This window comes from Pan troglodytes, chromosome 9, assembly GCF_028858775.2.
Source record: "Pan troglodytes isolate AG18354 chromosome 9, NHGRI_mPanTro3-v2.0_pri, whole genome shotgun sequence".
NCBI classification, from domain to species: domain Eukaryota; kingdom Metazoa; phylum Chordata; class Mammalia; order Primates; family Hominidae; genus Pan; species Pan troglodytes.
Window position 1 is genome coordinate 50,499,638 of NC_072407.2, and position 20,322 is coordinate 50,519,959.

A 20,322-nucleotide genomic window follows, 5' to 3' on the forward strand; every position below is an offset into this window, starting at 1 on the left:
AAATGCTACCACCTACCTCACAGGGTTGTTGCAAAGACGAAAAGAGATAACGTGGGAAAGACAGTACCTGGTCCACGGTAGGCACTCATTAGCTTCATTTCCATCATTTCAGTTGCTGTGACTACACAGAGCTAGTGGTCTGCTACAATGTCAGCAGGGGGAGCTCCTCAGACTTTTGTATGTTCTCCCACAATTTTACCTGGTAGAGCTGCAATAGCTTTAAATGTACTTACAGCTCTTTAAGTACGGGTCTAGAATTTGTGTTGCTGATGATGATGGGGAAAGGCCTGGGTTGATGACCAATTGGAGGCTACCAGAAACCTACAGAATTGCAGGTGAAGGCACCAAGATAAGGGAGAAGAGATGAATAATAGACTATCAAAACACTTTTCTCTTTATTTTTTAATATTTTAAAAATTCTTTTTGCAATAACTTACTCTTCACCTTATAACACTTTTCTATAGTAGCTTCTGTTTTCTATTATTGCTTTCAGTCTCTTGTGGGAGGAAGTAGAACGGATCTTGATTTTCCGCAAACCCATTTTTGTTGATGATTCTGAATGGCTTTGCTTAGGGTCCACTGAAGACTCATTTGGCACTACAGTACTGGTCACACCCCCTAAAACTGCAGGTGTGTGTCTGCTTTGTCCCTCCAGGTCTGCCAAATTTCCAAGCTTCATCCCTGCAAAAAGCCATTCACCATGCAAAAGTTCCACTTATGTCTGGAGTAAGACTGAGTCATGGCTAACCACCTAGACTTGGAGCTACAGGAAGGCAGGGATCATAGTCTGTCTTATTCACTCTGGTAACCTAGAACACTGCCTGGCATATGACAGCTGTAGAACAAATGTCTGCTAAATGTAATTGTTCTGGGACCATTACAATCTCATTCCAATCATACAAGACAAAGTGCCTTTCCAGGAAAATTGGGAGTGCTTACTGCTAAAAGGTCAATTGCTCTCTCACTCTGAAAGCTATTATTATAGCAGCTCAATTACATGATCACAAGTAAGTTTAATAAAAAGCAAAACATCTGTATCCAGGAGGGCAAGAAGGCTCAGGAAAAGGGCGGTTACATAATAAGATTTTCCTCAGCAACACCACTGGATCATAAAAACCTATGTCTAGGAACCATTTAAATAGAATAATTAAAACAAACAAGAAAAACACTGAAGTTCCCTGGGAGCTCTCTCCCTCTTATAAAGTCCTAAGAAAAAGAATGACATTTTAATGTTTTGTCCTTTAAAACAACTACGAGGAAGCGGATCGGGAAGGTGGTTTAGAGACTACTGGCTCCATTCTTCTACTTCTTAGCTGCATTACTCTGGGCAAGTTAGCCCTCTGGGATTCAGTTTCCTCCACTGTTAATTAGGTAATCGCACCTATCTCATGATTACTGCAAGACAGAAACGAAATTATGTGTAAAGCACGTAAAACACTCCCTAGTATATAGCAAGTGCTCAATAAATGTTAGGCTTTTGTTGCTATATTATTATTATTGGAATTTTCTCAAGAGAAGAAAACAAATGATACAACTGCCAATAGAATCTGGAGGGACATCAAAATATCAACGAATGATAAATAAACACTCTGTAATATGTATTTTGAAAAATTGGTAGAAACTAGTTTAATGGTGAATGGAAACCATCTGCTAATCTAACTCAAGAGTGAGGTTCTAGGGAGTCTAGAGTTCCTTCCCCTAATGGCATTCTGCATCCTTTGATAGATTTTCTCAGATTTCACATCTGTAAACAGCTGCCCACTGCAACACAGCCCCTATATTCAAAGGCATCCATAAGTGTAATTAGGCCATTTGGGGTCAGACCACAAGGCATAAAGTAGGAAACAGGAAATTGAAGTAAGGAGGTCTTGGAGGCAAGGCAGAAAAAAACAACATACAGCTGTTCCCCCAAAGCTAAATGCCAAGGAAACAGAGATCTGCCGGCAGTAGAGAAGCAGGAGGTGCTGTATGGGGCGGTGGAGGCAGATGTCTGGAACAAAGAAGGGTGGAGAAGAGCTCTAGAGTATTGTCTGGCAGCAAGTTATTATCTGCCAGTGAAAAAAGCTTTAACGTGCCTTCGGTTAAGCCACACAGAAGTGCCAGGCAAGGAGAGGCACGGACCACAGCATGTGTTTTACAACTAGGGCCAGAGCCTCCTCAGATGAGGCTGTCAGGAGATTGTGGTGTAGTCTGCTCTCCTGCCAGGCCAGAGCCTATGAAGTCCTGGTGTCTGGCAGAGAAACCACTGAGGTTTCTGGAATTTCTAAGCATTGATGTTGGATCAAACATACTATTTAGGAAAGGCCAGATCCCATGGCCTTGATGCTGTCACAGCAGCTTGGTTAGAAATCATAAGATAAAGCTTGTAACATTCTCACAGTCAGACAGTGCCACTGCCTCAGTAGATCCCTCCCCACCTTTAACCATCACATGGCCCAGATTCTCCAAAACAGAATGTCATTTTAAAACTTTTAATAAAGATGCTTATTAAAGATACCTTTAAATGTGGCTTGATTTTTATACCTTTTATGCATTTGCATTCATAAATTTATAAGTCGGCAGTGGAGGTGGGAGGGAGGTAGGGAAAGACTGTGACGGGGAAACAACCTTTGCCACATATAAAAATGGAATTCTGCTTTATTTCCTTCTCTAGAGACTGACCAGAAGCAATAGCACACACAACGTCTCAGAACACAGTCACGTCATGCCTCACAGCCGAAAAACATCTGTCACTAAGCTATTCAACCATCATAAAACTGCTGGCCAGGCACAGTGGCTCACGCCTGTAATCCCGGCACTTCGGGAGGCTGAGGCAGGCAGATCACGAAGTCAGGAGATTGAGATCATCCTGGCTAACACGTTGAAACCCCCTCTCTACTAAAAATACAAAAAATTAGCCGGGCGTGGTGGCGGGCACCTGTAGTCCTAGCTACTCGGGAGGCTGAGGCAGGAGAATTGCTTGAACCCGGGAGGTGGAGATTGCAGTGAGCCAAGATCGTGCCACTGCACTCCAGCCTGGGTGACAGGGCGAGACTCTGTCTCAAAAATAAATAAGTAAATAAACAATAAAACTGCTTCAGTGGGGCTTGCCTAGCCCATTTTCTGTTCTGTGGAGATTTCTGAGCCAGCTCCAAGGGCGTCTCCCTCTTTTCCTTCCTCAGAAGATTCCACACTGCCTGGAAATTCCACATGCTGGCAGTACCAAAGGAGTGGAGAGGTGTGCACTAAGCTCCTAATTAAATCACAGGATCTGGCTCATGAGTATCTCACTAACCAAAACATAAACACGGCACCTTTATCATTCAATTAAAAGCATAGCTAGAATTTAATTGCTGGATTAAGAAACAAATGGTTTAAACAAATAATTTAAAAGAAAAAAAAGGTCTAGGGAAAGTGGGAATAGGGTAAGAGAAACATTTTTCTTCAACCCTGCCATTTCCTGCCTTGAAGTAAGGAACTGAATATGAAACCAGGACCCCAAAATAGAATTTTCAGACAGATGCCAAGACACCATCACATCAACATAGGTAAAGGAGGGAGAAGCTTTATCTGGCTCCTTGGCCCTTCACATTTTCAAAAGCCAAAGAAACATTTCCTTACCTGCCAGGACCCTGTTAACAGAAGAGTGAGTAGCCAAGCCAGGCTGTCCACGTTCATGAAAAATCCCAGCATAAGGCAAGTACTCAGGCAGCAAGAAACGCCTACAAGAAGTAATCACATGTGAAAAGCTGACTAAAGACTACCACGAAACAGATACTAACTACCTACACTGAAAAATCTGGGCTAAGGGACCCACTGAATCCACAGATGCCCAGAAAGAAATAAAATCTCCCAAGATTGGTCCTTCCGCAGATTTGTATCTATCTTTTTCTGCCTTTCCTTCTAAAGTTCCCCCAACACTTCTGTTCTTAAACAGGATTCTCCCAGCACCACTTTTTCATCTCTTTTGAATGTGGCTAACCATCATCCGTCAAGAGTTTAGACAGCAGGGCTGGGCTATGGGCCCACTAGGAAACAATGCCAGATGTGGACAATTCAAAGACCAGAAAGTAGGTTTAAAACTAAATCCTAGGCTCTAACGAAGGCTCCCTCTGTTGCTAGCAACTCGGTTCTTACCTTGGGACAAAGCGTCCAAGCGAAGGTGCAGACATCCGGGCATTGCGTGGAGCTCGGTGCCTGGATCTGTCACCATTGTCCCTGAAAAAAATAAAAACACTACACATAAGAGAGTCACTAAGGAAGAATCATCCACCAGCCCAAAAAGGAAACATCCCCAAAATGACATTCTTACACTTAGGAGAGGACCCCACAGAAATTAGTCATCTGGCTGCTCACTAATTAGGCGGCACATTAATAAAACATATTTCTGGAGAACCTCAACTAAGAGATTTATGAGCATTTACCAACAGCTCAGGAAAGAGGAGGATTTTTCTTGAGTTAATGTGGTCCCTTAGCGTCTCAAACTGAAGCCACATTTAGATCTTAGGATTTGGAATGGATATATATAAACTTTTTCTATATTGAAAGATGCAAGAGAAATGTGTCTTGGGGGGTTGTCTTACATTATTTATCATTTTACTTGTTATCCAGACGCCTGCTGTGGGAGGAGGTCTTAAAGGAAGAAAAATTCCCCCACCAATTTCATTTGGCAAATGGTTATCTTCAAATGAAATCTGTTTAGGTCTTCCATGTGGAAAAATCAGTGATAGGTAAAAGAAAAAAAAATGCACAAGAAAAAGACAGTACCTTCTTTTACAGACTGTCAATGGTGAAGAATATTAGAAAACGTAATCCTATGTTAGGTCATTTGAATACAAAGTCTGGGTGTTTTCTTTATGGACTGTTAACAGTCCATGCAATAGTAGTAACTGCCATTTATTAAGTATCTGCTAGGTTCCAATACAAAGGTTATTGATATGTTATCCCATTTAATTCTTCTGGCTAGGCCAGAAGTAATAGTATTATTACTATTTTACAGAGAAGCGGACGAAAGACCAGAGAGGTAAATACCATGGTCACATAACTAGTAAGTGGTTAAGGCAGGATTCAAGGAAGATTGGACTTTGAAGTCCTAGATCTTTCCACTACATTTCACTGCTTCCTACAAGAGAAGAGGAAAGGAGCTTCACATGTTTTAGTTTCCAGTACATCAAAAGAATAATAAGCCAAAGGGCACTGGCTGGACAGAGCAGTTAATCAGCGGCTTAACCAACTCCACAAAATAAATGAACCTTTCAGAGCTTGATTTGGGATATTTTCTGAATTCTCCCTTTGGATTATCTTCAAATCAATGAGATAATCTTCAAACTGGCCCTGAAACCGAAGTTAAGGCAACACTTGGCTTTTAAGTGGACCACTGGGAACTTCACAAGCCAGAAACAGAAGTCTATGATGGTTTTTATATCTTGGTAGAATTGGCTGCCGAGCATTAAATGACAAATCAATACCAGGGATATTGGAAGCTGATCCATTGAAAGTATTTGGTTTTTATTTTCCCAAAAGAGAAAGTGTACACTGTGTTCCTTAACATATCTTATTCCTTTGACCTGAAATTGTGCAGATGAAAGGAGGGGCAAGGAGAAAGAGATAAGACTATATGGAATGTAAAAGGGGGGTTAAAGAGAACAATGGAATCAGGAGTTCCTGACCAGCAGACTGCAGTTACTGGGGAGCCCACAAATTATACATGTACACAGAGGAGTAGCTGAATATCAAACAAATAAGACAGTTTCGAAATTAAGCATACTATTATTTTTCAAATATACTACTGTTGTGATAAATTACTAATTCATTTAAAAGTACAATTGAATTCATGATAGCTTTTCATTATCGTATATTTCACTTATCAATTAGTACTGAACAAAGTACAACTAATTATCATAAGAGGAGTTAGAAAATATTTTGAAGTTAAAAAGGATCCTAAGCGGGGGAAAGGGTGGAGGCCTCTAAGCCTCAAAAAGATAAAAAACTAGCTGGGCACAGTGGTGTGCATCTGTAGTCTCAGTTACCTGGGAGGACTGCTTGAGTCCAGGAGTTCAAGGTCAGCCTGGGCAACAAGAGACTCTCATCTCTTTAAAGAAAGATAGAAAACAGGCCGGGCACAGTGGCTCACACCTGTAATCCCAACACTCTGGGAGGCTGAGGCAGGAGGATCACCTAGGGTCAGGAGTTCGAGACCAGCCTGGCCAACGTGGTGAAAACCTGTCTCTACTAAGAAAAAAAAAATATATACAAAAAATTAGCCAGGCATGGTGTTGCATCCTGTAATCTCAGCTGTTCAGAGGCTGAGGCAGGAGAATCGCTTGAACCCAGGAGATGGAGGTTGCAGTGAGCTGAAATTGCGCCTTTCCACTCCAGCCTGGGCGACAAGAGTAAAACTCCGTCTCAAATAAAATAAAATAAAAAATAGAAAATAAAGCTAGAAAAGAAGCATCACGGGTCAAATCTAATTATTCCACACCCATGAGAGAGAGCTGGCCTTCCCAGAATCACATTACAGAGCTGACAATTTGCTCCTGCAAGATCCAAAGATTCACCTCCTTCTGGACAACAAACACGAATCTACCTCTCGTTAGAAGGGCTGAAGAGCAGGGAAGGAGAAGCCAGTGCACTGGACAGTACTGAGCAGTTGCCAGTGCCCAAAGGTAACACAGAGCTTGGTGAAAGAACACAAGAAGACAACAGAGAAAAAGGGGCAAACCCCAGGGCTGGGGAAAATGTGGGCCCATACAACGTAGGTCACAAGCATCTTTTTGTTGCTATTAAAACCTAAATATAATTTCTTTCTGATTCAGTTTATCCCTTCATTTAAAAAAAAAAAAAGGGAAGGGGGCTGGGTGTGGTGCCTCATGCCTGTAATCCCGGCACTTTGGGAGGCTGAGGTGGGCATCACTTGAAGTTAGAAGTTCGAGACCAGCCTGGTCAACATGGTGAAACCTCATCTCTACTAAAAATACAAAAATTAGCCAGACGTGATGGCGAGCGCCTGTAATCTCAGCTACTTGGGAGGTTAAGACACAAGAATCGCTTGAACCAGGAGGCGGAGGTTGCAGTGAGCCAAGAGTGCACCACTGCATTCCAGCCTGGGTGACAGGGCAAGACTCTGTCTCAAAAATAAATAAATAAATAAAATAAAATAAAAAAATAAAGGGAAGGGGTTAAGATGATAAATTTTATGTTATGTGTATTTTACCAACATTTTTAAAAACTGATGGAAAAGAGAGGGTGCAAAATATGGTCAGAGATAATGGCTTTATAGTGTTTAGAGATTACTGGGGGATATATAAAGGAAAACAAGAATGAGATCAGCTGACTCAAATACACGCAGTCTCAGACTGAAGGTTACACGAGGCACTATAAAAGAGGCAACATGTTAAGTAAGGGGAGGTGCTCATGCTGGTCCTCAGTTTATTTAACATCTTGGCTAAGAATGGAGAAATAGGAGCTAAATGTCATCTCAATACAAGGCAGAGCAGATTTCAAATTCCAAGTGTTGAGAACTCTGAAGGAGAAATGACAGGAGAGGACCCAGCACGACCAGGAAAATGTGAAACATAATAAACACAATATGAGATGCTGCCTATGGGAGAAAAGAACCCACAGACCTCTAGGATAAAATAGCCTATAACCAAACCAGCTCAAACATTTACTGAGCAGGTAAAACCTTGAATACCAGAATGGGTAAGGTGGCAAAGGTCAAAATATACTACAAAAGGACAAGTTCGACAGGAAGAGGGGAAAAGGCCATCAGTTTTAGTACTGGTACACAGAAATCCTGGACCAAAGAAACAGTTCCAAATAACTAAAGGCAGAAACAGTAACTGATGACTCTCTAGATTCTATAGTTCAGAAAGAGGGGAAGATTCAGAGATAATGGGTTGAGGTGGGAAAAGAAATTTCAATGCATGGGATATTTAGTGGAAGAACAGAAGGGAGAGGGATAAGTTCCAACAGAAGAGCACAGGAATTAAAAGTACTTAAAATAATGATATACTTAGAAAACTACACAGAAATCTGCCACTCACTTCCGTGCTGATACAAGGTCGACATCAAGCCAAGGCTCTATGAGATAGAAGGAGACAAATTTGGTCAGGCAGGCAGAGGCTGAATATGAGTGAATTGGAAGATATTTGCCAGATGAAAAGTGAGAGAAAGGCAGACCCAGACAGTTTAGGAACAGTGAAGGGTGCTAAATACTGGGCTCTAACAACATAGCCAACACCCTTTCCAAGGGTAGTGACTTAAAAGTGTGAAGAACAGAGTACACAAATATGTTGGTATTGCTCCTCCAACATAGGAGGAATACTTTTCAGGGAAACACCAGAGAAACCCTCATCAATTCCAACAGCCTGAAGCTGACTTTGAGCCAGCAGGATAGAAGCTGGCTGGGTTATTAATGGCTTTCCCAGTTGTTGAGCTCTGTGCATCTCTGATTAACTCTCAGAGGGGTATTTGGGAAGGAGTAGGGGGAAAAATACTTTCTTATCAAAGATTTTACCAGAAAAAAAACACCCTTCAAACAATCAAGTATCCAAAATAAGTGCTGAATACAAGAAGATGTATTTCCAGAACAAGGGAGAAACACAGCAGCAGCTCTTTTGCTAAATGTCTAGGATTAATTGCCTCGGAGAGAGGCTGTAATTTGAAGGAATGAAAAATGCACCTACAGACTGCTGTCTGAGTCCTGACCAGACAGTCAGGTTGTCATTGCTCCTCAGTGACAAATGGCTCTGACTCGGGCCTTTATAAATGAAGCTCTTGCAGCAAAAAGCTCAAAAGGCCACTGTCCTCTTGACAGTATACAGTTGACTTTGCTGACAATTAGACTATTAAAAAATTTTTATTTCCCTATGCTGCTCTGTTTCTACTCAATCTCCAGACAACAGAAGGCCTAGCTGGTATTCCTGTCCCTGGAGAGCACAGTGATCTTGGTCAACTCATTTCCTTACTGGAGTGCTGCTGGTTAGAAACTGAGGGCCCAGTCTCTACTTTCAATGACTGTGCACATATGCAAGGGCTTTGATTTCTGGAAGGAAGGCACAGCCCCAGCTGATATCATTCATAGGGAATAGCTAATAGCATAGGTCTCCTGGAACTACAGAGCCTTCATTTTTCTCCAAGAGATAATTACCATTTACAAATTCCTCTCCTCCCTTATGTTACCTTTTAATTTCATCTGCCTACATTATGCAAATCCACATTCCTATTGTGCATTTTATGTTAAAAAATAAGCATATAAATCTAAGGGTTATGTCTTCCTCCCCCAAACCCCCACTGCGTAATTCTTTCCTGCTGTATTTTCCCATTCTAAGCCCAAGCACAATCCAGACGTGTTCCATTTTCTTTCTCTTCTTCTGCATTCCTCTTAACAAATATTCATATGTATTTTACTTGCCCAGTAATTCTAATTCTAGAACCCTAAAGTATTAATTCTAAAGTTGCTAAGCAATATTACACGTTTTTAAGCAATAAATCAAAGTCCTCAGTACCAGCTAGAATTCAGGTAAAGTATGTATTTTACAAATACATTGAGGCTCGACAGGTACCATATAGCCTATTCTTAACCCTCAGGAAGGCCCCTTACTTTTCTGAGACTTTTCATTATTGTACCTCTGCCTACTACAGGGGAAATTTTTCTTTTTTTTCTTTTTTTTGAGATGGAGTCTCACTTTGTCACCCAGGCTGGAGTGTAGTGGTGCAATCTCAGTTCACTGCAACCTCCGCCTCCTGTGTTCAAGCAATTCTCTGCCTCAGCCTCCTGAGTAGCTGGGTTTACAGGCGCCCACCACCACGCCCAGCTAATTTTTATATTTTTAGACAGACGGGGTTTCACCATCTTGGCCAGGCTAGTCTTGAACTCCTGACCTTGTGATCCATCTGCCTCGGCCTCCAAAGTACTGGGATTCCAGGCATGAGCCACCGCCCCCGGCTGACGGGAAATTTTTCTAAGATAGTTAACTCCAACAAAGATCCAAGAAGCTTAAAGCTACAAGAATCTGAGGTTATCTAATCTCATTTTACACATCAGACACTGAGGCCTAGGATGGGAAAGGGGCCGGCTCAAGATCAGATAATAAATCACAGCCTCAGCCAAGACTAGAACCCAGGACTATTCCGTAGACAATAGCTGTCAGGCTGTGGGGCCAGCAGGCATTAACAAGTGATCTCAATGCCAGTCACTGCTGTTCTAAGAAGCAGTGATTGCTAATTTATAAATTTAGTTCAAAACTGGATCCAGTAGTAAAAAAGGACTTAGATAGCATTTTTTTTTTTAGACAAGAAAAGTAAGATGGCTGTGCTTTCAGGAAGCTCATTCCCCTAAAACATTCACAAACAGGCTCCACACTTAGAAAACATCAAGCCCTCAGACAATCAATACTTACAATGCAACCCTCAGATATCCTCACCTGTACTATGCCCACTGCTTTCTAACTGGTACTTCTGCATCAGTACACTTGTCACTTTAGGTCACCTTAACCAATGCTATCAGAGTTAGCTGCCTAAAGTATATATTGGATGATGGCTGGCCTGAGACAAAGTCCAAACTTCTCAGCTAGGCATTCCAGGCCATCCAGAGTTCGGGGCTTTCTGATATCTCTCTCATATCACAAACACTCCATAGCTCTAGCCACAGATCTATTCAGGGTCCCTGAATAAGCCCTGTAAATCTCCTGTCTCTACGCTTTTGCTTAAGCTACTCCCTTTATCTAGAATCTCCTCGCTATACCCATCATCCATATCAATTCCTCTCTCACAGTTCTATGCAGTCTTCAATACCCAGCTCAAATCCATGAAGCTTTCTCACCTCTCCCCAAATACTCTCTCCCTTTATACAATGCTCTCCTAGTATTTTAGTGGTAACTTATTACAGTCTATCTTTTTAGATACTTATGTAAAACTTGATGCTATTCCATAACTTAAAATGCTTCAATGACTCCCTCTTGCCTATGGGATAAAGTTCATCTCCTTTGCAAGGCACGCAAGACAAAGATCTAGCTCCATTCTAGGGGCTCATCTGCCACACATCTTTAACTTTACAGTCTAGCCACACCTATCAACAAAGCAATTCCCCAAATATTCCATGCTGTTTCACGTTTCTATGACCATGCATTTACAGTTGGTACTCAAATAATGTTGTTTCATTCAATGTTGTTTTGTATAATGTTGATGAGGGAAAAAAATCAATTCCTGGCCATGGCCACTGTCTGAGTTTGCACACTTTCCCATGTCTGTGTGGGTTTTCTCTGGGCATTCCAGTTTCCTCTCACATCCCAAAGATGTGCACATTAGATGAACTGGCATGCCTAGACTACCTTAGTCTGAGTGAGTGTGGGTGTGTGCATGAGTGCACCCTGTGACAGAATGGCATCCTGTCCAGGGCAGGTTCTCCCTGTGCACCCTGAGCTGCCAGGATAGGCTCCAGCCACCTGTGAGCCAGAATGGGAATAAGCAGGTTGGAAAATAAATAAATGAATACAAAATAATGTAAAAATATGTAAAGCATACAATAATCATACAGATGCACAACAATAATGATGCAGTACTAAGTCTCAGGGCACTGACCATATTTGTTCCTGTTTATGTTTTAACTACATAGTAGTTCCTCACAATTTTCACTTTGCAAACATCTATTCCTTGATTTACCTCATCCCACATTGACCACTGTCACTCACTGATTCACCAAAAATCAAATAATTATATTTTTATTAATCTTTCTTAGATGTACATACAGCTCACATTTATTTCAATGTTTAATATAAGAAGTGTTTTGAGTGTTTTAGATGCTTGGTGACGTTTTTGTAGCCAGAAATATGTCACAGGAACTTAACTCTTGTTCATATCAATTAGTCTATGGTAAAATTGGTTTCATTATAGTAGTTTCGCTTAAGTTACAGTTTCCAAAGAGGAATTACTGTACTTGCCTTTCTCCTAAGTATACCTAAATAAAGACCCTATTTTAAGACTTACAGCTCTTTTCTAAGCCATTTGGTAAAGACATTCGACCACTACAAAAATTATCTGGAAAATAAGAGAGGTTTTTGTCTCTCTCCAGGTCATTTTCTTTCTTTTTTTTTGTTTTAATTTTTTATGAAAATAAAAAACTGCACAGGCTGGAGAGCAGTGGCATAATCTCGGCTCACTGCAATCTCCGCCTCCTAGGTTCAAGCAATTCTCCTACCTCAGCCTCTTGAGTAGCTGGGACTATAGGTGGAGAAGTTTTTGTCTCGTTCCACATTAAGAACTAATTTTGTATAATACCACCACTCAATAAATGTAGATGGCTGGCTTTCTCAATAAATGTAGATTCCTAACTGCTTTAAGCAGGTTCCAACCTATAAAGAGAGTAACTTTACAGTGTGTTTCCTCAGCGTTTCTCTTGCACTCCTAATATTAGAGTCTCTGGCTCATAAGACAAAGGAAAAGACAAAGGGAACTCTATTTCAAAATGAAGTAGATAATACCCTATCCCTCTCTGACGATTTTACTTGCCAAAAGTTACCCCCTCTTCCTTGGGTACAAGTTATATATTTGTTATTAGAGAGTAGTCACTGATTCCTACAGAAGTCCTAGAAATTCCCGGCTCAGAAGAGAGCAGGAACAAGTACTATCAAGGACAGGTGGCTAGAATTCTAGTCAGGAGAACTTGAAATACATGAGTCATCAGGTCTATCACCTGATAAGAATGGTATTCTCTAGTTTCTAACATATCTTCTTTGCCATGACTCAACTACGCTTTTTAAGTTATATCAAAGGGGCAGATGAAGAATATTAATTGTGGGCCAGATGTGGTGGCTCATGCTTGTAATCCCAGCACTTTGGGAAGCGAAGGCAGGAGGATCGCTTGAGCTCAGGAGTTCGAGATCAGCATACACAGTAAGACCCTGTCTCTACCCCCACAAAAAAAAAATTAGCTGGGCATGGTGGTCCATGCCCATAGTCTCAGCTACTCAGGAGGCTGAGGCAGGAGGATCCCTCGAGCCCAAGAGTTCAAGGCTGCAGTGAGCCGTGATCACACCACTGCTCTCCAGCCTGGGCAACACAGCGAAACCCTGTCTAAAAAAAAAAAAAAGAGTTGTGAACGAAAGGCAAGCAACTTCCCCTAAGCCACACCCAATCAGATGGCAGAGCTGAGTAACAGCCTTCAGAACTTTCCTCAGCCACATCATACACCAAGAAGACCTTTTAATGACTTATTTGCCAGAAGATTATTTAGCAAGGGGACCAAAAAAGGAGAATCTCTTGTTGCATGAAACTCTTGTGTACATATGCATATGGTATTTCCAGAATATATCATTCCAAACTAAGGAACCAGAACCCATCTCTCGCTCCTGGAAATTACTGTCATACAAGTAGACATTTTTGCACACAGGCATACCTTGAAGATATTGCAGGTGTGGTTCCAGACCACCACAATTTAAAGCAAATACTGCCATAAAGCAAGCCACATGAATTTTTGGTTTCCTAGTGCATATAAAAGCTATGTTTACACTATACTATAGACTACTGGGTATGTAACAGCATTATGTCTTAAAAAACAATGCGCATACCTTAATTAAAAATACTTTATTGCTAAAAAAATGCTAATGATCATCTGAGCCTTCAGTGAGTTGTAACATTTTTGATGGTGGAGGGTTCTGCCTCAATGTTGATGGCTGCTGACTGATCAGAGTGGTGGTTGCTGAAGGCTGGAGTGGCTGTGGCAATTTCTGAAAATAAGACAACAATGAAGTTTTGCTGCATCGACTGACTCTTTCTTTCATAAAAGATTTCTTTGCAGCATGTGATGCTGTTTGATAGTGTTTTAACCACAGCACAACTGCTTTCAAAATTGGAGCTAATTTTCTCAAGCCCTTTATCAACTAAGTTTATGGAATATTCTAAATCCTTTGTTGACATTTTAACAATGTTTATAGCAGTTTCACCACAAATAGATTCCATCTTTAAAAAACTACTTCCTCAAGGTGTCTATGCTGAGAATAAAAATTTTTAAATAATTTTAAAAAGAAACCACCTTCTTTGCTCATCTATGAGAAATAACTCCTCATCCATTCAAGATTTTGTCTTTTGGTGCTCTTTTTTTTTTTTTTTTTTTCAGATGGAGTTTCGCTCGTTGCCTAGCCCAGGCTGGAGTGCAATGGCGCGATCTCAGCTCACTGCAACCTCCACCTCCCAATTTCAAGCGACTCTCCTGCCTCAGCCTCCTGAGTAGCTGGGACTACAGGCATGTGCCACTACTCCTGGCTAATTTTGTATGTTTAGTAGAGACGGCGTTTCACCATGTTGGCCAGGCTGGTCTCAAACTCCTGACCTCAAATGATCCACCCGCCTCGGCCTCCCAAAGTGCTGGGGTTACAGGTGTGAGCCACCATGCCAAGTTTTATCATGAGATTGCAATAATTCAGTCACATCTCCAGGCTCCACTTCTAATTCTCATTATCTTGCTATTTCTACCACATCTGCAGTTACTTCCTTCACTACAGTCTTGAATCTCTGAAAGTCATCCATGAAAGTTGGAATCAACTTTTTCCAAACTTCTGTATCATGTTGATATTTCTACTTCCTCCCATGATTTGCCAAAACTCTTAATGGCAACTAGAATCACAAATCCTTTCCAGAAGGTTTCAATTTACTTTGCCCAGATTCATAAGTGGAATCACTATCAATAGCACTATGGCCTTATTTCTTTTCTTTTCTTTTCTTTTTTGAGACAGAATCTCGCTCTGTCACGCAGGCTTGAGTGCAGTGACATGACCCTGGCTCACTGCAATCTCCGCCTCCCAGGTTCAAGCGATTCTTCTGCCTCAGCCTCCTGAGTAGCTGGGACTACAGGTGAGTGCCACCACGCCTGGCTAATTTTTGTATTTTTAGTAGAGATGGGGTTTCGCCATGTTGGCCAGGCTGGTCTTGAACTCCTGACCTCAGGTGATCTACCCGCCTTGGCCTCCCAAAGTACTGGGATTACAGGTGTGAGCCACCACACCTGGCCGGCCTTCTTATTAAGACTTGAAAATCGAAATTACTTCTGGACCCATGGGCTGCAGAATGGACGTCGTGTTACTAGGCATGAGAATAACATTAATCTCCTTGTACATCTCCATCAGAGGTCTTGGTGACCAAGTGCATTGTCAATGACCGGTTACATTATATTTGTTTATTTTTATTTATTTTGAGAGGGGGTCTTGCTCTGTTGCCCAGGCTGGAGTGCAGAGGCATGATCACAGTTCATTGCAGGCTTGATCTCCAGGGCTTGAGCAATCTTCCCACCTCAGCCTTCTGAGTAGCTGGGACCACAGGTGTGCATCAACACAACAGTTACATTTTTTAAAGAATCTTTATTTCTGAGCAGTAGGTCTCAACCATGGGCTTCAAATATTCAGTAAACCATGCTGTAAACAGATGTGCTGTCATCTAGGCTTTGTTCCATTTACAGAGCACAGGCAGAACAGACTTGCATCATTCTTCAGGGCCTTAGGATTTTCGAACTGGTAAATGATTATTGGCTTCAACTTAAAGTCACCAGCAGCATTAGCCCCTAACAAGAGCATCAGCCTGTCCTTTGAAGCTTTGAAGCCAAGCACTGACTTCTCTCTACCTATGAAAATCCTAGATAGCACCTTCTCCCAATAAAAGGCTGTTTCATCTACATGGAAAATCTGTTGTTTAATGTAGACACCTTCATCAATGATCTCAGCTAGATCTTCTGGATAACTTGCTGCAGCTTCTCCATCAGCACTTGCTGTTTCTCCTTGTGCTTTTATGTTAATGGAAACAGCTTCTTCCCTTAAACTTCATGAACCAACCTCCACTAGCTTCCAGCTTTTCTTCTGCAGCTTCTTACCTCTCTCAGTTGTCAGAGAAGTGAAAAGATTTAGGGACTTGCTCTCGATTAGGGTTTGGCTAGGGGAATGTTGTGTCTAGTTTGATTTTCTATCCAGACCACTAAAACTCTCTCCATATCAGCAGTAAGATAGTTTTGCTGGAGTAGACCTTTTAATTTCCTTAAGAATTTGGCCGGGTGCGGTGGCTCACGACTGTAATCCCAGCACTTTGGGAGGCCGAGGTGGGCGGATCACGAGGTCAGGAGTTCGAGACCATCCTGGCTAACACGGTGAAACCCCATCTCTACCTAAAATACAAAAAAAATTAGCTGGGCTTGGTGGCAGGCACCTGTAGTCTCAGCTACTCAGGAGGCTGAGGCAGGAGAATGGCATGAACCTGGGAAGCGGAGCATGCAGTGAGCCGAGATTGCGCCACTGCACTCCAGCCTGGGTGACAGAGCGAGACTCTGTCTCAAAAAAAAAAAAAAAAAAAAAAAAAAAAAGAATTTTTGCTTTGTGTTCACAATTTGGCTGTTTATAGCAGAAGAGGACTAGCTTCTGGCCTATCTCAAGTTTCAACATGTCTTGCTCACTAATCATTTGTAGCTTTTGACATAAAGTGAGAGATGTGCAACTCTTCCTTTTTCTTGAACATACAGAGGTCACTATAGGGATATTAAATGGCCTAATTTCAATATTGCTGTGTATCAGGATGGCCCAAGAAGAGGAAGAGAGATGGGGGAATTGCCAGTGAGTGGAGCAGTCAAAATATATACAACATTTACAATTAAGCTTATTGTCTTATATGATTGTGGTTCACAGTGCCCCAAAACAATTACAATTGATCACAAGTCACCGTAACAGATCTAATAATAATGAAAACATCTGAAATACTGCAAGAATTACCAGTGTGACAGACAGACACAAAATGAGCACATGCTGTTGGAAAAATGGTGCCAACTGCTCAATGTCGGGTTGCCACAAACCTTCAATTTGTGAAAAACACAATACCTGCAAAGCGCAAAAAAAGCCAAGCACAATAAAACAAAGTGTGCCTGTATTTGGTCACAATGTGGACTTCTGGGAAAAGAGGACCCAAATATAAGCAAATTAATTAGAATAGTTAAGAAAATAAATTAACAGACCTAAAGAGAATTCATCTTAAGGCTAAAAGACTAGAATTCTCATTGAGATGTTTTTTCCAGGCAGAAATCCAAAGTACAGCCCGTGTGTCAAAATTGTGAATAAGAGACTTCTGTGCCAGCAACAGTCTTTTATTTGTTTAATACATATGGGGATCTCACTATGTTGCCCAGGCTGGTCTCGAACTCCTGGGCTCAAGCAATCCTCTTGCTTCAACCTCCCAAAGTGCTGAGATTACAGGTGTGAGCTGCCACACCCGGCTCTAGCAACAGTTTTCAAGAAGCTGAATGTAATTATCCAGTGGCTAGTATATACGATGCAGATATTTGCGACTGATCTAATCTGAAGCTTCTCTAGTCTGACTGTCATTAGCAAAGCCTTTGCTACAGTATCCCTTTGTGTCAGAAAGCAAAGCAGCTATAAAAAGAGGCAGGAAGGGCAGGAATATGGGCTAGGGAGGATTCTGGAATTATAATTACATTTAGATTAACAGATAAAATGAGTAAGGGGGCAAGCATAGCTGGAATAATTGTCATAAAGCATACACACCACCTCTTTTGTAGGCCTTAACAACTACGGGCCATAGCACTTAACCTGGGCTTTATAAAAGCCCCCTCCCTCTTTCCAAAGGGATGGCAAACATGAAAATGGAAGTCTGCCTTATGCTTATTTGCCATCTCCATTCTAGTAGGTGGTCTGGGCTTGAAAATAGACAGACAGCAATGTCATGGGCAGCCACACCTTTACCCTGCTTATGAACATCTTTATGCAAAGGCAGCTGCTGAGAGCTTCAGGAGAGACCTGCTGACAGCAGGTTTCTGGATGTCCTGTTTGTGCAGTTTGATAAACACAAGGACCCTGCAGTCTCAATCCTTGCTGTAGACAGAGATGAATGGCAGGAGAGGAAGCCTGCCCAGGAAGATGGTCATTCATCCAGATCACGAAAGAACAGAAAATTTAACCTGATGCTGACCAACCTCCAAAGCCACCCTCCCAAGAGATAAATCTCAATGGTCTTGCTCCACAGCAAGCTCTTGGAAAGGCTCAAAAATGGTCGTACATCATTTTCAAAGGTTTTTAAATCAGCAGGACAATAAAACTCAGACACTAAATATGCTTGCTCCTGTCCTCTAACCTTAGACATATCTGATTTGGTCAAATGGAAGAGAACCACAAAAGATGGGCTCTGAGTAATGACTCCCTTGGTTTTCTGAGAACACTATACAACTGGATGTGACAAGCCCAAAAATGGCAAAATGATCTATGACTTAGCAAACAGAGGGAGAGGTCATCAAAGTGAGGCAGCAAAGGCAAGAGCATGAAGTGCTGAGAAGGTGAGGATACCAAACAAAGGAACAACTGTCTTAATGGTAACCTAATTGTTAGGAGGATTACTCGCCATATCTACCTTACATGTCTCTCTGTACCTGAAAAAAATATAAAGCGTGACTGCACATGCCTCTGACTTTCCTTCTAGTTACCAAAGCTAAGGCAAAAGATTGGGGCAGAAAAATTAAAATGTGCTGGTACATTCCTTCTTTGTTATTCTCCCTCCTCACAGAGCACGTGGACACTCAGAGGACAGGAGCAACCACAAGCAGCATTCAGTTTACTGTGGAGGGAGGTGGGCAGGGAAGGAGACAGAGAAAGAATAAACAGTCAGTTTCAACCAGCCAGTAACATCCTTTACTAGAAGACCTGGACTACTAATGTTGAGGTGACTAATCCACAGCTGCTATTAAAAACAAGATTCTAGTCTACATCAGCCCAAAAAGAAAGGCAAACACCCCAGAAGGGACTTTCCAAGGAGTATCAGAGAAATCAGTCCATTGTTACTAACCAGGGAGCAATATAAGACCCCCTGAGAAAAAACAGTAAGTCAGTGCATGAAAGGTGAAGAAGGAAATGTAAATTCAGGTCATGCTAAAGCCAGGGGAGGGGGTGGGGGAGAGCGCACAGGTGGGCTGGGGGGAGCATAAGGAGGAGGCAGTCTGACACAGGAAAATCGAGGGGGAAGGAAGGGGAGAGAGAGAGGAGGTGGTAGCAGAAGAAAGGGAAGGTAAGACAAGAACAGAACATTTTAAACTAACCCAGAACTCCCTTGTGAAGGACAAGTCACGAGGCAAGATACAGCTTGAAGGCATGAGCCCCACATTTCACCACTGCAAAAAGATAACACAGTCTCCCAGGCGTGCATGGAAAGAGGGCTAGGCAATCCACAACACTGACTCCCAGGACTCCACAGCATTAGTGAGAGAAAGTCACCCAGGCTTTTCAGCAGCACTAAGTGCCAGCAGCCTTGGCATGTATGTTTCAACTGCTTCCCTGAATAGACCCTGGTGCTGGAAAAACCGTATCTGCAGGAGAACATATTTCACTGTAAGTATCTGCCTGGCTAAGGGAACAGACACTCCATTTCCTTCACTGCTGATATACGCATCCACCTAACCCTAGAGTGGACAGAAGGGAGAAGGAACAAGCTGACAGTCAGAAGGTAGCTCTGCTCTTCTCCTGCAGTTGACAAGAGAGAACCATGACCTCTGCTCCATTTGCCACACCACTGCTACTTCAGGCCATCCCTGCATTTCTTTCACATTTACATCTTTCTCAGACAAATAAACCTCCCACTTAGTTTTCCTTTTGCTTCTAAGAGCACAAATGCTAGTGTGTTTAATGACAGCATCAGGAAGGCAAATTGGTACAAAGGTTGTTCTCACTTTCCTAGTCCTTTCTGGCAAAGAGATTTCTTAAACACACTAAAAAGCTTTGTTGCAAGATGACCTGTGAGGAACTAGCCATTCAGTTAAGGAAGAAAGCTGAGGGGGAGATGAGAACTCTTAAGGCCCCAGACCTGACCCCGCTATGTCAAGATGGAAGGTGGGGAGGAAATGACTGACAGGCTGTCCTCTTTCACAAATGCCAGTGAAAAAGGAGGAAGAAATAATGCTTAACCGCCCTTCTCTCTCTCTTGCTTTTATGTTTGACAATACCAAAATATAAGGAATCAAAATGAGCCAAATGTTCAATTTGATACAGGCCATAAAAGCTCAGTTTCAGGATGGAAAGAAACACAATGAATGGCTAGAAAGGTCAGAAGCAGCAGATGAGAGAATGCAAAACCCAGCAATAAGATTGGCTAGCTTAGGCTGGGCGTGGTTGCTCACACCTATTATCCCAGCGCCTTGGGAGGCCAAGGCAGGCGGATCACAAGGTCAGGAGATGGAGACCATCCTGGCTAACACAGTGAAACCCCATCTCTACTAAAAATACAAAAAAAAAAAAAAAAAAAAATTAGCCGGGCGTGGTGGCAGGCGCCTGTAGTCCCAGCTACTCCGGAGGCTGAGGCAAGAGAATGGCATGA

At 42.1% G+C, this 20,322-nt stretch overlaps 1 protein-coding gene across 8 annotated transcripts in view; it reads right to left on the reverse strand.

Annotated features, from left to right (window-relative positions):
• The window catches only part of AMBRA1 (autophagy and beclin 1 regulator 1), a 204,010-nt gene that overhangs the window by 93,629 nt on the left and 90,059 nt on the right, over positions 1-20,322 (reverse strand). For all 8 annotated transcript variants that reach the window (XM_024347087.3, XM_009460324.4, XM_009460323.4 and 5 more), the window contains 2 exons: positions 4,117-4,197; positions 3,601-3,701 (listed from right to left, as the gene is read on the reverse strand). In XM_024347087.3, the coding sequence (XP_024202855.1) occupies positions 3,601-3,701; positions 4,117-4,197 (182 nt within the window). The remainder of the gene's footprint in view (positions 1-3,600; positions 3,702-4,116; positions 4,198-20,322) is intronic.